The sequence below is a fragment of the Gambusia affinis genome, linkage group LG22 (genome assembly GCF_019740435.1).
Source record: "Gambusia affinis linkage group LG22, SWU_Gaff_1.0, whole genome shotgun sequence".
Taxonomy (NCBI): domain Eukaryota; kingdom Metazoa; phylum Chordata; class Actinopteri; order Cyprinodontiformes; family Poeciliidae; genus Gambusia; species Gambusia affinis.
Window position 1 is genome coordinate 6,362,119 of NC_057889.1, and position 16,620 is coordinate 6,378,738.

The following is a 16,620-nucleotide window of genomic DNA, read 5'->3' on the forward strand; positions in this document are numbered from 1 at the left end:
CATGCCAGCAATTAGTCCTAGTTCGCTGAATAGAAGCTGATAGCTTCGGCCACTAATTAGACTGTACCTAGGATGGTTTCTGTTGCAGCTGAATGGGTAGATAAGTAGGAAGGTGACACAGAAGAGGACGGATGCTGCAAAAAGAGAAAGACAAGCAGCAGAGACATAAAAATGGAGAGAGGGGTTATGGGAAAAGAAAACAGAAAGATAGAGGGAACAGGAGAGGGTGAAGCGGGAAATGAGACAGTATTAGGGCAATCATGGAGAGAGAAGATTCTGACCACTCAGCATTTTCTCCCCCCGTTTAACCCAGAAGCACACACGGTGCAAAGACACACACAGAGCAAACAGTCACTGTCTTGTCTCTGCGCTGACAGGAAAGAGATTGGAGCGACGATCCATTTTAAATTCTGGCTACGTCCTAGGTCCCCTTCTTTCTTCACTTGAGTGTTTCCTCACTGCTAGAGGCGAAAAAGAGTTGTGACGACAGTCTCACACTGTTAACAGAGAGGTCTGCTAATCTAAGGCCACAGGCATGTTCCTTGAAGGTCCTCATGTTAGCAAGAAAGCCATTACTATGTAGTTTGCTCATCTATCTGACTGGAGCTGAAATCTTTCAAGACAATCCCGTGTCTTAATGCATTTCATTGATCAAAAGTCACAAAAATGAAGTATCTTGTACCTTTCCCTCTGGAGTTTATCCCTTAGGTCTCTTTCTCTTTGTTAGAGGTTGTTATAAACACATTGGTAAACCCAGACAACAAACCCTAGAAATATAAGAAGAGAATCCTCAGACCCTTAAAGGCAGCAGGACTCCTAAGTGGAAGGAGCAAGTTTTCTAAAAGGAATTAGGACTTAGTCTCCACAGTAGAAGCATTCATTCTCACAGCTGCATTTCTGGACACAGGTTTGTGTGTATATGCATGTGTGTGTGTGCACATTTGGGTGAACACACGGGTATGTGTGGGTTTTCAGTTACGATAGAAGATACAATCTATGATTGCAATCATACCACCAGAATAAAAACGTCATCACTGAATTACATTTTCTTGGTCTAAATAGCTTATTTCATTTCACTGGATTGTACTTAAGAATTGGTTACTGCTGAAATTATGTATACTAGATGGGATGTTTATTTTACCTCAGGGCAATTCAGTGCTTTGATTTTCTCCAACTCCAATAAAATCTAATTGCAAAAAAAAAATGGAACATTTTGTTTCAAAATGTTTACGGGGTAATAACTTGGGCTGTTTGATATCTCATTTGTACCTTCAACAGTCAAATAGAATGAAACAAAAACAAACACAAAATCACACACGAATAAAAGATGAACTATTTCTTTGACCCAATTTCAGATAAGTCCCCTCATTTCCTACGTCTTGGGGACGTGGAGGTGAATGCCGGGCAAAATGCCACATTTCAGTGCATCGCTACAGGAAGAGACACATCAAGCAATAAACTCTGGTTACAGGTAAGATCAAATGCAGACACTGACATGAAAACACATCAAGGTGAACTTTATTTTCCCAGGGTCTATTTGTTTTCCACCCATACAAGAAAATTGCAAATATAATCAATGGAAATGCAAAAGTACATATAAAAGTAAAAATACAAAGATAGGCTTTTACACTTTGTTTTTGGGCCTCTAAGGACAATTTATTAACACTAACTTATTTTTTTAAATGAACAATATTTTGGGACCATTTATTTGGTCCATAAGACAGACTATTGATATGTGCAGTGGATCTAGGACACTGAATATTATAAAAATTTTTTTTTTTTTATCTCACCTGGGTACCTTGACTATATGGTTTATCAAATTAATAAAACACTTTTACCTGGAGAATAATTTAACTCAAGAATTTAGTTCAGTTAATTCAATTTTAAGCTATGAAACATTTACAATAATTTGTTTGGAAATGGTATTAATATTAGTTGCAGTTAAAGTATTAGTTGCAACAGCATTGATGTAAGTCTAATCAAAAAGTACAGTACACTCCTCACTTAATAACACCTCATGTGTTAAAGCTTATAAATTTTCTTTTTGTATTTTATATTTAATTCACATTGATGTGTCTGACACAACTTCACCAAACCTCCTAAAAAAGTTGTTTCTCAGCACTTCAGATGTTGTCGGAGTCTAAACCTAAAAATAAATTATTGTGTGCAATTCCTATTAAATAAATTTATTGAAATACATTCCTAAATTTACCTTTTTAAGTTGAGGAACTTGAAATGTTAAGTCAGTAATTGCAGTTTCTATCAGCCACCCTTTAAAAAAAGAAGGACAACGCAGCATTGTGTTAAAGCAAGGCAGTTGTGTGTTGATTTTTATGAAGAAAACTGCTAGAACACACACCACTGTTCCCATACAGTACAGTGCACATCTCACATAATTAAAAAGGTAGAAACAACTAAAACTGCCACAACAATGCTGGATGAGGACACATGTTTATTTTCACATCTCTGAGGATAGTAAGGGAGATAAACAAATTTCTAAGTTTGCTATTGGAGAACTGCAGCAATTTTTTCAACATGAAATTATGGCACTTCATTAAAGGATGAATTTATTTTTAGACTTAACCTAACCCTATCCCTAACCCCACGGATGCAAATAAAACCTGATTTTCATCGGTATGAGATTGTGCATTTCTGTCTTTTTACCCCTTTAAATATGCTTTTTTTTAAAATAACAATTTATTTGTACAGATAAAGATATTCTGATATGAAACACATTAAGCATTAAAACAGAAAACTGACATTTTCCTTATTGTGTGAGATTAAAAAGATCCTTTTTTATCCTGTTGGGTGGCTTGACAGTTGAATATGCCTTTAAGTCTTCAGTTTTAATTAAATTCAGTTTATGTATAAAGCAAACACATCCAGTACAGTTGTCAGTTCACTCCAATTTTATGTACATAATTTAAATTTAACTGTATACGTTCTAAATCAGTTGCAGCTGTAAATTCAGTCAAGTACAGTTCATTATTCCAATTTGGAAGAAGTTTACCCTAAAAAAACCTTACCGATTGCATCAAGTCAGTGAATTTTTAGCAATTCTTCCATTCATTAACAAACATGTGGTGACAGTTGATTGCAGTGAGTTGTTAACTTTTCAGTCCCTCATACAGCGGCAACATCTGGCAATAGTGGAAAGGAAAGACCCTTTTGACATAACTTCTACAGTTAGCAGAAACAGACGTTACATGCAGTTAATAGCAGCAATAAATGCTTCTAATGCATAATTAGACAGTAAAAAATAGCAGATTGATGAAAAAAGTGTCTCTCAGCAACCTATGTTTATAGCAGCATAATAGATAAATAGCTCAGGATAACCTGGTACACTCCTATAGGAGAAAACCTCAAGCTTCTCATGGACAAAAATCTTCATTCAATCTTCATTTAATTTCATAAACTTGTAAGGAAATGAAAATTAGCCAGTCCCAACTAAATCCTTAACAGTTGAAGATGTAACAGATAAAATAATAAAAACATGTGGCACAGTTTGCTCAGAGTGACATTCTGCAGAGATACTTCTAAATATAAAGTGCTAAAGTCAGAGTCGTGCACTAAGACACACATACTCACTGCAACTGTAAGCCATACACCTAGCAGCTGACATGATTAAGAGTTTAATGGCTGCTGATTTCATTATTGCTCCATTGTAGTCATGACCTTCAAACCTGCTTTCAGTGCGGCAGAAGGGGTTGAGAGTGTGTGCTGGTTTGTGCAGTCCAGTACCGACATGTGACCTTGATCAAGTCAGTTAAACTACCCGGCCTCTGCAGAATGTGATTTATCTGCTTGTTTTGTCTCTTCTCCAGAGAAGAAATGGGGAAGATATCCCCGTGGCTCAGACCAAAAACATCAACCACAGACGGTTTGCTGCCTCCTTCCACCTCAAAGAAGTCACTAATCAGGATCAGGATTTGTATCGCTGTGTCACCCAGTCGGAGCGTGGCTCCGGAGTGTCTAACTTTGCCGGTCTTATTGTGAGAGGTGAGATATTCAGAAATATTTTTTATACATTTAGTATTTCCTCATCTGTAAGATTTATTGTTTTTTGATTTCTACCTGGTGAGGCACCACTTAGGCAACTAAAGGCTTTCAAATTCTTGCTGCATGTTCACTAATGCTTCTTTTAGGGCACGCGAGACTCCAGGCACACGACTGAGCTTAATTAAAATTACAATATAACTCCAACATACAAATCAGTTATTGACAAAATATGTCCCCCATTAAGCTCAACCAAATAATTGTTTTTGAACAACCATTTTAGTTCAAAAACAAGACAAGAACAAGAATAGCAGCTTTTTGGACTCCTGATGTAAGATAAATGGCAGAAAAATATAGAATATTTTACACAATAAACATGACAGCTTGTAAACTAATTGTTTACAATTAGTTTACAATTAGCCTAACTAAATCAAATAACAATAAATTAATATTATATACATTATTTTAGCAGAAGAAGGAATATTTAAAATTTGTTTTATTTATGTTTTTTGGTCTTTTTGCCATTTTTTTTCTCAATCTTTGTTCTGCTACTGTGGTACTGTTTCACAGTGTCGCAGGTGGTATTTTTACCTAAGGTCATTATTCCATGAAATTCTCAGAAGATCCCATGGCTACTCATTGCAAAACTGTTAGCCTGAAAACCAGTCATAAGCTATGCACAATGTCATCTTTTTCTTGACATTGTTACTATTAAGATGATCTTAATAATGTTCATTGCACAATATAGAATATAGATTTACACAGTGTTCAGCATAACACCTGAATATCTTATAAATTGGTCTCTGTCTTCCCTTTATCTTTTTTGCGTGATTAATTATATTGTTGAAACCTTAAATAACATTTTTTTCATAACTTCAAATGTCTAATTCCCTTACCAATCAAGTACAGCTCCTCTGAGTCTGACTGATTAAATGTCAGTCATTACCACAACATTTGCTAATGAGCAGAGCTCATGTGAGTTTATGTAGATCCATGTTTGCCAGTCTTGTGGCTGAATGTGTGTGTGTACTCGCTCCGTCATTGTGCTGGTTAACTCCATTGTTGTCTGCGTGCACATGTGTGGGCCGTGGGCGGGTGTGTGTGGATAGGAAACTGTGTGTGGGCCCTAGCTGTCATGTGCTTCTGACATGTGGTTAATAAGGTGTCACCAATGTGTGTTTGAGATGGGATGCTTTATTCATTCATTTTCAATGGCTTACATATTCAATTCATCTCCCAGGGAGAGACGGAGGAGGAGGGTGGAGTGAGAGGGGGGTAAAGGAGAAGGAGATTTGGGGAGAATGATCTGGGAGTGACAGTTAAAGGGTGGGGGGTAACGGGAGGCTGGGGGAGTAAAGAGAAGTGTGAGGATGGTGGAAAAAGTTAAATGTAAATAGTCGGCTCATTATCCGAAGGATATCCACATCGGAATGAAGAACATGTCCGAATATGTAAACAGCACAGCAGAGTCTTATTTATTATTCTGCATAAAGATGACAGAGGAGGAAGAAATAACAAATCAAAGCTGAGGCGAGCATCGTGAATATGAATATTAAATAATCTACCTCACATAATGGAGTGCTCACAATGTCCGGTGGCGAGGCCTCAGCTGTCTATGTCGCTTGACCCCATTTCTGCTGTAACTGTGGATTCCAATTTCTTCTGGAAATAAATCGATTTGTTCTTTTCTTTTGATCAACAAAATCTGTCAGGCTTGGCAACGCATTTGTTGATTTACTAAGAATAAACAAGTGGCTACTGTTTATTTATCTGGAACGTCATTTCTGAAAACAAGAAAAGGGAAAGATGAGAGGGGTGAGGAATCTGCACGGCAGGAGCCGTATGTCTAAACTGGAACGAAGAAGCAATCTATAAACATCAATCGAGGTTCATTCAGGATAGCGCTGCTTTCTGCTTACAGCCACCAAAGAGGATTTTACAGCTTTGAGGGTTATTGTTAATATTGCTGTTAGAAAGGCAAGACAGTAAAAGAATGGAAACTCCGAGTAGGCATGTGGAAGGAGAGTAGTCTCATGTTTATTTATTAGAAATCAAAAATATCAGGCTGGGGATGAGATGGGGGATGAGAGCCAGATAGAAATCAAAGAAACGGGGAATATGTTTATTTTCTTAAAACACATGCATGTTGGAGATTTAAGGCTCCTGCAGGACGACGACGGCCATGAATATGGACATATTCGAGCTGAAATGGTAAAAAAAATTTTCTTTGAACATTTTACTCGTTAAAATGTATTTATTATGAAATTGAGTCCAGTGAGCGAGTGCTGCAAAGTGGGGCATTACTTGAAGAGTCATGTTCAAGATAAGAATATGAAGAAGAGGAAAATGGAGAAGCAAAATCTTCGATATGTGCAGAAATTGTGTATGTTTTAAAGATTTGACATTAGAACTCTCAACCAGGTTTCAACCCTGATAATTGCATTAAATTAGTTAATATCACGCTTGGGACACAGAGATGATCCAGCGTCTGCAACATTTCCATGAAGAATGGGTAATTAAATATATATTAAACCAAAAATCATTATGACAGCATTAATGTATGCAATATCAAATTAGCAAAGAACAGCCTGGATGCAATATTTGGTAGTCTACAATATTTGAGGTGTTATGCCTTCAATCCCATCTGCCAGAGATGTATAATAGTAGTTTGATGGACTTTCTATATTTATTCCCACATGTAAAATAGAGCTTAGTAACCAAGATGCTTAAGTTCACAAAGTGGTGAACACACCGTGATAACAATAGTTTTCCACAGTAACATTGCAATTCTGTACATCCTTAATTTTTACCATCGCTATTCAATGTAATAATATTTAATTAATCTTGTTTGGTAACCCACTATCCAGAATTTTGATATGAAGCAATAAAAGATTACAAAATTGGTAAAATATCTTGAGGCAAATTTTAAACTACAGTGATGCAGATATATTTCAGCATGAACAAAAACTGTATTGTTGTCCAGTAGCCCTAAGCCTACAGTTCCCCACACAGATGGATGAATGATGGCAAGCCGCAGTCCTGCCATTCCAAGTTTTATTGTAGATAAACAGCATGAAAAGTACAAGGGAGTCCGACTGTGTATTGTAGTCTGTGTATGTATATGTGTGTCACTTTAAGTTTGGTCAGAGGATAGGTCTAATAAAGCTGTGCCCTCTGGTTCCCACTGTGACAGAGTGCATCATCATGTTAGCTTGTAGTTTACCCACACACACGAACACACGCATACACACATCACCATGCCAGCTTGCATTACGCACAACTGATGGCCTAAAAATCTCTTGCAGTATTACTGTCACACAAGTGAACGAGGATGAACACGTTTGCTGTGTTGATTTTCATATAACAAACCTTGACATATAATCATGAGCTAAGAATGAGTTAAGAATGTCCATTTCTTCCAAATCACTGAATTATTTCTTCCACAAGTATTCTACACAAATCATGCACACAGATGCACAAAACCCATAGTTTCTTTCTTTCTTTTTCAAGAAGCAGTGACAGTTGGAGCTTCAGGCATTATAGAAAGCCTTCTAACACGGTGTGCTGTTGTTGCAACACTTACACAATCCTATGTTCACTTTTTCCCGGGTCAGATGTCCTGCAGCGAGTTTCCTGGTGATGTTAGCTGTGGCTTGGGAAAGCTAAACCTTATTGACAAGGTTGCTGATGATGGTCAACAAAGTACAATGTGCCTCATGGGTCGAAAATCACAAATGATTTTTTTTTTGTGTGCTCTCTTACTTTATGTTTTTTGCTGTGTAATCATGTTTAATATCACTTTATAAAGCTTATAGTGCTGTGTCCTCTTGCAAATATGTACATGTATAAATATATATATATTTTCTTGCTTTTTGGGGAATAGGATGAAAGACATTAATCTTTCATTTTATAGATCAGGTCAGGATTGATAAACTCATTTGAGGTTTTCCCTAATGTTCATCAGTTTTGTCATTATTATTTACATTCGACCCAAAAACTTGAAAAATGATTAGACAGTTCACACAAGTGATTAATAATATAAAACTTTGTGTCAACAAACCCACCATGAGATATTGCAAATTATGCTACTGATGATTTGTTGTTATTTTTTAGGTCAACTATACAAATGACAAGGGACTGAATAGAAAAAGAAAATTTTTATTTCAAACCAGCTTTTGTTTTTTCCCTCAAGAGTTACTTAATGACCCAGTTAGGTAATATTAGTTATTTATCATTTATATATTTAATAGACTTTAAAGTGGGACACTTTATAATGTTTGTGTATTTCGCTCATATCCAAGCTAAAAACAAATAAGAACCCAGTTTCTTATATGCATCATTCAGTATTCACCTCAATTCTTTATCTTATCCTCAATCATCTAGTTGTTTACTTTGTTTTCTTGATAGTATTGCTAGTTGACATATTGTTGACGTTGTTGGTTTTCTGAAGTCACTTCGACGTTCATTATCTGGATTCAGCTCCATCCGCCTGTGTGTGTATGTGTTTGTACACATTTGTGTGTCGGCGTGCACATGTGCATGTGCTGTCAGACTTCACTATTTTATCTGTTCTAAAAAAGCCTCTTCCCAGCATGAACCCTGCTGACAGCCACATTCAGCACACAAAAAATGCCAACACACACTCATACAAGAAAAAGGAGGTGTCAACAATGCAAAATATGACTAATATTTGAGCAAACGCACATAGTAACACCAGGTGCTCATATTTAATTTTGATAAGTTTGATGTATCTGACATGGAATTTAAAAAAATAGGACCTTTTCCTGTCCTCATACAGAAAGTAATGTTCACTGTGTGAGGATTTGTCTTGGAGATAAATCTCCGTGACTTACGGTTTTCTTGGCAGGTTGCGGTCCATGCACGGCTGGAGTGATTAATGCATGTATTGATGTATGTATTACTATGTGTCATGCAGATTAATCTGTCAGTCACACAAGTGTCACACTTTGCACTGATCAGATCATCACAGTCATTTTCATATAAAAATAAACACAATTTATTAACTGGAAACAGTGACGTATATGCACTGTGTGATCTATGCAATTAGTGAAAGGGAAGTCATTGCAATAGTAATAGTTGTCAAATTTTTGAGACATTCTTGTTGAGAAATCATATAAATAATGAGATAAAGCTAAAGAGGGATAGTCCGCTTCAGAAATTTCCCCTCATGTCAATCTGATTCCAATTTAACATTCCAGTTTCCTGCTTGAATGAGTGCATATATCCCAACAACAATCTCACAAGTAAACATACATTATGGCCTCTAGGCTCTGACCTCCTCACTCCTTGCAGAATGCATTTGTGCAGAGATATTGGGAAGTGAAGGGTAAATATCATTCCCATGAATCAGAGCCTGCAGGTAGATGCTGGTGTAGGGATAAGCAGGCATGTCAGGTTTGAATGTAGCAAAGCTTCTTGATTTGAAATTTATCAGAGGATGTACCAGAACAGAAATGACAAGTATCCATCGCTCTCTTGCAAGGTCAAGGTATTCCAACAGTATTGAGTTCTTGACACACAAGTTATGACATTGCTAGTTAAATGTATGCAATTAGAAATAATAATAATCAGTTGAAGAAATGATTATTATTTTCGCTGTTGTTTCATATTATATAGTTGTGATATTGGTTTATAATCTGTAAGCCATCTTTGGAAGCACATTTAAACTTCCTGCTGTTCTTTTGTTTTCTCCTCAGAGCCCCCTCACCCTATCGCTCCACCTCAGCTGCTTGGTGTTGGCCCTACATACCTGCTGATTCAGCTCAATGCTAATTCCATATTTGGTGATGGACCCATTATACTTAAAGAGGTGTGTTTTCTTTATAAGAAAATCTATCATTTTGAAGCATTCACGTGTACCTATGTATATAAATAAAGCTGTATTAGCTTTTAACAGAAGTGTGTGTAATAAGTTTTGAAACAATAACGTTTTCTTTGAGAAAGGAATAAAATCTTTTGAACTAATATTTTATGTTTGATTATTTTCTTCAGGTTGAATACCGGATGACATCAGGCACCTGGACTGAGACTCATGCTGTGAATTCTCCCAACTACAAGTTATGGCACCTGGACCCAGATACAGAGTATGAGATCAGAGTGTTACTAACGAGACCAGGAGAGGGAGGGACAGGAAAACCAGGACCACCTCTCATTACTCGCACCAAATGTGCAGGTAAGACAAAAATAGCATGGTAAACTAAAAGCTTTATGCATGAAAATTCTCAAAAAAATGAGACTTTATCTTGGTTTTCATGTAAATATTTATACCTGGTATTCCTGGTGTTTCTTACACCTAAGTTTTTATTGACTCTATCAGCTGTTGCCCTTTGTTTCAGAATCTGAATTTTTCGAGGGTACGAGATATTTGAACAGAGAGTATACATGCAGAGTATGGAGTGTGTAGTGAGAGGCTAAATTTAAGAGGAGAGGAGGAGGACGGTAAAGTCAAACTCAGAATATGGTTGCTCAGATGAAAGATGAAATTTTTCTTCTTTTACTCCTGGACAGTTTTTTTTTCAATGTTTTTACTTATTTTAGCAGCTCCTCCCTCTGTATATCCCCCCTTCTTTAGTAGTCATTGGCTTTCCACCCTTTCTCTGTGCCTCCCTCTCCTCATCTCCTTCGCTCTCTGTGGATCAATAGACGGAGGGCAGAAACACTGTCTGACATTTGTAGAAATAAACGACTGAAATATAAACACAGCTAGCCTGGGGGAGAGAGACAGCATGGGTAAAAAAAGGTTGATATGAAAAAGAAAGAGACAGAAATAAAAGCAATGAGTTTGAATGAAAAACAGAAAAAGAGAGCAATGGAGATATGATGAAAAACAATAAGGCTGGGAAAGAAAGAGAAAAGAGAATCAGAGTGGGGCAAGAGAGCAGGAGGCGAGAGAATGATGAAACTGGGGAATGAAAATGAAAGAGATGAAAACTCATAACCACAGGGCCTGACTGATGTCTGCCATCCCCTCTGTATGTGTGTGAGTTGGTGAATGAATTTGAATGAGAGTGTGTGCGTCTGTTCTTGTTTATTGACAAAGAGGAAGTCATAGACTTGTTCAGGCGACTCATCTATTGAGTAGTTTCCTGTTTAACAGGAAGAGGAAATTAATCTTCTTACTACTCTTCCAAGTGGAACATTTCTGCATTAAAGACAGATTTATTGTAATTGCAACAATGCGCTAGGACAGAATAAAGTCAAATCTTAATTTAAATAAGATCTGACTTCTTATTTTAGTGATAACAAGGAAAGACTTTTGTTGATGCTTAGCGATGTTGATATCAGCCCACCCTGAGAATAACATATTAAGATCATTGCAGTAAGATATACATATTCTATTACATTGAACCACATATGTCAATGTATATAAGATATACTTTAGGTGATAGACCAATACAATGTATTGCATAATTGTAAAGTGGAAAAAATAAGTGCTTTTCACATTTTGTTTTTACAAATGAAAACATTCACATATCGATAAATCAAATCCCAAATTACATACTTGGTACATATAGTTAATCTGTTTGTAAATTAATTTCTCTGTAATTATTGTAATTTTATCAAGGCCTTTGAGGTTTGTTTACCAGAGTACTGAAAACAAATGACATCATGAAGACAAAGGACTACACCAGACATGTCACAGATAAGATGCTGGAGTAGTTTAAAGCAGAATGCCACTATATAAGAATATCCACACATTTCAAAGGGCAACCTGGAATCCAACTTCTGAAAAAAGATGGATGCACCAAGAAAATATCTTGGTGCGTCTTCAAACCTATCAAGATATTTAACCAAACTCATAGGCATGACAAGAGGAGCATTATTGAAACACACAGCAGAGAACCTTTGGTTATGCCAGAGGAGCTGTAGTGATCCACAGCTATCGGTGGATACTCTGTTGACAGGATTACTTTTAGTCATATTTTCATAAATCTAACCTTTAGAGATGCAGAAGAAACTATTTGCTTAAAGAAAGGCCTAAGAAGAGCTATTTACAGATAGCTAAAGGAGATGCAACCACATCCACAAATTGCTAACACGAACATGTAGAAGACAACACTCTTCTCAGAAGAGATAAAATCTTGTTTTATTTTTTTACCTACATGCAAATGAATAAAAGTACAATTACTCATTAAACCAAAGTTGAAACATTGTGATGGGATTATCATTCTGGGGGGAGATGCTTTTCTTCAACGAGACATAAGAAGGTTGATAAAAATTGGTGAGAAGATAGATGTAACCAAATGCAGACCAACCATGGAAGGCAAACTGAGAGGCTGCAAAAGACTTTGTAATGGAGTGGAAGTTAACTTTTTTAGAATTTAGTGTCCTGAAGGGGAAATTCTTTTCCACATACCAACCCCTATGTTCATGTCACTAAGTAGATAATAACAAGCAGGTAGACAAACACCATGGGACAAACCATAACAAAACCACACAAGATACAAAATAAAACAATATTAAACTTGCTCTAGAGACATACATCTTAAGTCTCACATTAGATGCTTCATTTTGCATAATAGCCTTTCTATAAAGCATTATTTTATGCCATACTTTAAGATTATTTTTTGCCATTTGTAAAAGTATCCCTCATGTACTTTACACTTAACAATTCTGCAAATCTTTGCATTGGTCTATTGGAATAAAATTTAAATTCCATGAATATTTGTAGTTGTAACATGATGTACTGTATATCTATTCCAGTATGACACCTTGTGGTTTTATGACAACTAACGTTGCAAACATTTACTCGGCAGGGTGCAATAACTACCATGACTCTCCACATGTAGCTAATGAAACTGAGATTTGTTTTATCATTTATTCCCCATTGTTTTAGCCTTTAAGCTAAGCTAACCAGCTTCTGGCTGTATCTTCTCATTTACACTCTTTGCTGCATTCTCATTTAACTCTCAGCTAGGAAGCAAAATAAACACATAATAAAGCTCCTTATCATTAAAAGCACATTTTTATCTGCATCACCCAGTTTAAAAATATATGTGAACCACTTTTATTTTTGGCAGGGTACATGAAATTTAAATGTTGTACACGAACTAGTCTCACTTGCTTATACTTTCAATGAGTATGCAGTAAACATAGTTATCAGGCAGTAATGATGCTAAGTGAATATTATCGCTGAGCTCTGCTTATTCTATTCTTATTAAAAATATATCTTTATTTTTTTACTTTGTCTCTTTGAGGCTATACTCACACACACATGCTAATTCATGTACACCTTCAGAATTTTATTAAGTATGTTTGTGTTAGTTATGAGACACACAGACACGGAGCAGAAATGTTATTTAAATGGTAATGATTCCTTTGCTTTTCTGTTTGGTTACATTTGTCTGATCCCACCACCTGTAGTTTGCAGAATATGATCTTTTATATGTTGAAGACACTGGAACACACTTGTACCGACAAACTTGTGCCCAATTGTCAGGCAAAAGGCTCAACATGCCACTGTATGAAAGACTGTTTAATTAAAAACCAATAAAGTTAATAAAATCCTGCAGAGATATCACACATTCTGCTGAGCAGTTGATGTGATAAGAGATCCCTTCAACTTCTTTGTTATGTTTAAACCTATTTTCATCACATTCGTTTCTTAGTTTTCTATCTTTACCCCTTTTTGATGCTCTATCCTTCACTACACGCTGACTTTTCTCTCGATCTTTCTTCTTTGGTAATATATAGCTCTTGTCTTAAGGGTGAAAAATAATCAACTTGATGTGAAGAGCACTGAATCCATGTGCAGTGTGTGTGTTTGTGTCAGTGGAGAAAATGATGGAGTGGCTTCTAATCCAAAGCCTAACTGTTTTTTGTGGGTTTTTTTGTGAAATCTCTTGGTCATGATCAGATTAAAGACACATTGACACAAGAAACAAAAAAAGATGGCACATATGTAACATCATTTGATTTATTGCTGAACAATAAAAGAACATTTTGTAATGGCAATAATATTGGTAAATATAGCCGGTATCAGTTTTAAATTTTGCCTATTTTCTTTTCTCTTTTTCTTCCTACAGAATGTGACCTTTAGCATTTTGGGCAATGTCATTTGTGCTCAGTGTGAGCATCTGTTGTGGTAGCACTCGGTCCAAGTGGGTCAATTTTTTCATAAATATGAAAAAATTATTATCTATAAATATTGCACATATTGGTGTTTCGAAGACCATATATTCTTAATATATTGTGGAGGCCTAACATGATGCATGTTGTACAACCTGCAATATTTGAATGGACAAAAGCAAAAATATAAATTTTTAGACCAAGAACAGAAAATCAGACCGTATTTGTGCCTTTTTCCAACTCTTAAGCAGCAATTAGTGTAAAGCAGAACTCAATGATCATATTTCGAAACATGATGCCACACATCTAATGGGGGGTGTCTTTGTGGCAACTACTGTAAAATTTGCACTAATAGTGATATTTCTTTGTCCCAACATTGTAAATACAATCATTATTATACACCTCAAATTGCCCATTTGGTCTGTTTACTCTTCAATAATACCTACCCTTGAGAATGACGGCAAAACATACAAACAAAACAAGAAATCTAAGAAACAAACAAAGTCTTAATTTTGTAGTTTGTAGAAAAATAATTTCTGAACAGAGCTATAGTTAATGTTTTTAATTTTAACTTTTATGGTGCCAAGTTAAAATCATATTTTATTTAGCATCCAACTGAAAAACACTCGGTTCCCACAAACATCCACACAAACTTGCAGAGACTGATTGGATGCAGTCAGTTTCATTTGTCGTCCTCATGACAGTGAAAGGATTACCAGGAACTAATTGGACAGATTAACTTGGATTTAGCAACATTTTCTCTCAACCTTTTCTTTTTCGCCCCCCTCCTGTCCATTCTCTCCGCCTGTTCTTTCTTTTCTGCGTTTTCCTTGATCTTCCCTGTATTCTGTTTAGTTGACAGTGTAGCTGTTTATTTGTTGGCTTTCTGTTGTTTCATGTTGAGAGGCATGGTTGTGTTCCCATTTGCGTAGTTTAATTTCATTTAGTTTCATTTCCTTTGCTTTTGTTTTCCATGCTTTAATTCCCACCTCTGGATTCTGCTGATATGAAGCTTTCAGTCCTTGGTGTTATTGTTAGTGTTTATTGGAATTGTTGTTGTTTTCAAAGCTCCATCTGTGAAGAACAAAGCCTTTTAGTTTCAACATGAATCCAGCCATTTGTCAGTCTACAGGAGGAGGGGAAAGGGACAAGGCATGCTCTATGGTTTGCCTTTGGATTTGGTCCCATTTGACTTTGGCCACCTTCCAAACTAGTTATCGTCTCTCGCCCATTCCACCTCTCTCTCCCCGTTTCTCATCTTCCGCGCTCTGCTCCTTTTATCTGTCCCTCAGTCCATCCACAGTTTCACTTCATTCTGTCTCTTTCTTTTCTCTTTTCTCTCCTCCTTTCTTGCTGTCTGCCTGTCCATTTGTTGCTCACCTTTCTGCCTGCTTTTACCACCTACAGTAAATAGAGATAAGCAGCAGTGCATTATGGGTTAGGATGAAAATTGGGTTTTGAAATGAGTGTGTGGGTTGTGGATACATACAATACTTTGCAAAAATATCAGTGCCTCTAACTTTTTCACCTTTTATCAAGTCACAATCTCAAACGTTGATATATTTCATTAGGATTGTGTGTGATAGACCAAAGAACCCATCCATTCTTTTTAAAGTTAATGAAAAAGAATGGATGGGTTTCAACTTCTAAAAATAATAAAGGCAAGTATTTTTTTGTTTGTTTGTATGTAGGTGCAAATGTCTGTGTTTGCATGACACAAGCATCTGCTCATATTTTGTTTTAATTCCTTGCTGGTGACCATCTCACTGTATAAAGTGAGATGGTCACCATCTCATCTCTTGATGCATCAATGGCATCAAGAGACCAAAAAAGATCAATGCTACTTATTTCATTGCTTGATGTGTGTGTGTGTGCGTGTGTGTGTGAGGGGGTGTATGTATGTGTGTTTCAGCAGTGCTGTTTATGGGAATGATCACAGGTATTGATTTTAACAGACACAGACAGAAAAAAGACCTGAGACAAATGAGTAGAAGACAGAAATAGAGTGAGTCTGGTGGAGAAAGCAGGAGTTTTCCCTCTTGCTCTATTTAAATGTCAGCCATCCAATAACTGGTTGAAGCCAAAATGAAATGCTATGACCCCTTCCGCCATTAGCACCCAATAGTGCACACACAGTACATGAATAATATTTGCTTGGCAGAGAATTGCCTGCACAACCTTTCGTCTCCTTTTAATATTTTTTCCATTTCTTATCATTTTATTGGTAAAATATTTCTATTGAAATGGTGTAGCAATTCTGTCATCATTGTAATGTACTCTTGGTGTGTGTGTGGTCGGAGCTTTGAAAGATTTGTGCTTGCCCTTGACAATAAATTCTTATGGTGAGCTTTAAGAGAGGTGAGCACACACACACACACGCACTCACACACACGCACTCACAAATGCCCAAACCTACCTGCCTTGATTTAATCTTTATTTTTGTCGCAACCTTAAGTGTGAGTGTGTATTTGGGTAATAACTGAGTGCAAGAGTGTGTACGGCCAATTTCAGAGGCAGTGTGGGTGAGTGACAGGT

General features: G+C 36.5%; 1 protein-coding gene across 15 annotated transcripts in view; it reads left to right on the top strand.

The window, feature by feature from the left end:
- Window positions 1–16,620, top strand: part of ptprk (protein tyrosine phosphatase receptor type K) — a 104,816-nt gene that overhangs the window by 57,350 nt on the left and 30,846 nt on the right. For all 15 annotated transcript variants that reach the window (XM_044105792.1, XM_044105777.1, XM_044105779.1 and 12 more), the window contains 4 exons: window positions 1,356–1,471; window positions 3,825–3,999; window positions 9,714–9,826; window positions 10,009–10,189. In XM_044105792.1, the coding sequence (XP_043961727.1) occupies window positions 1,356–1,471; window positions 3,825–3,999; window positions 9,714–9,826; window positions 10,009–10,189 (585 nt within the window). The remainder of the gene's footprint in view (window positions 1–1,355; window positions 1,472–3,824; window positions 4,000–9,713; window positions 9,827–10,008; window positions 10,190–16,620) is intronic.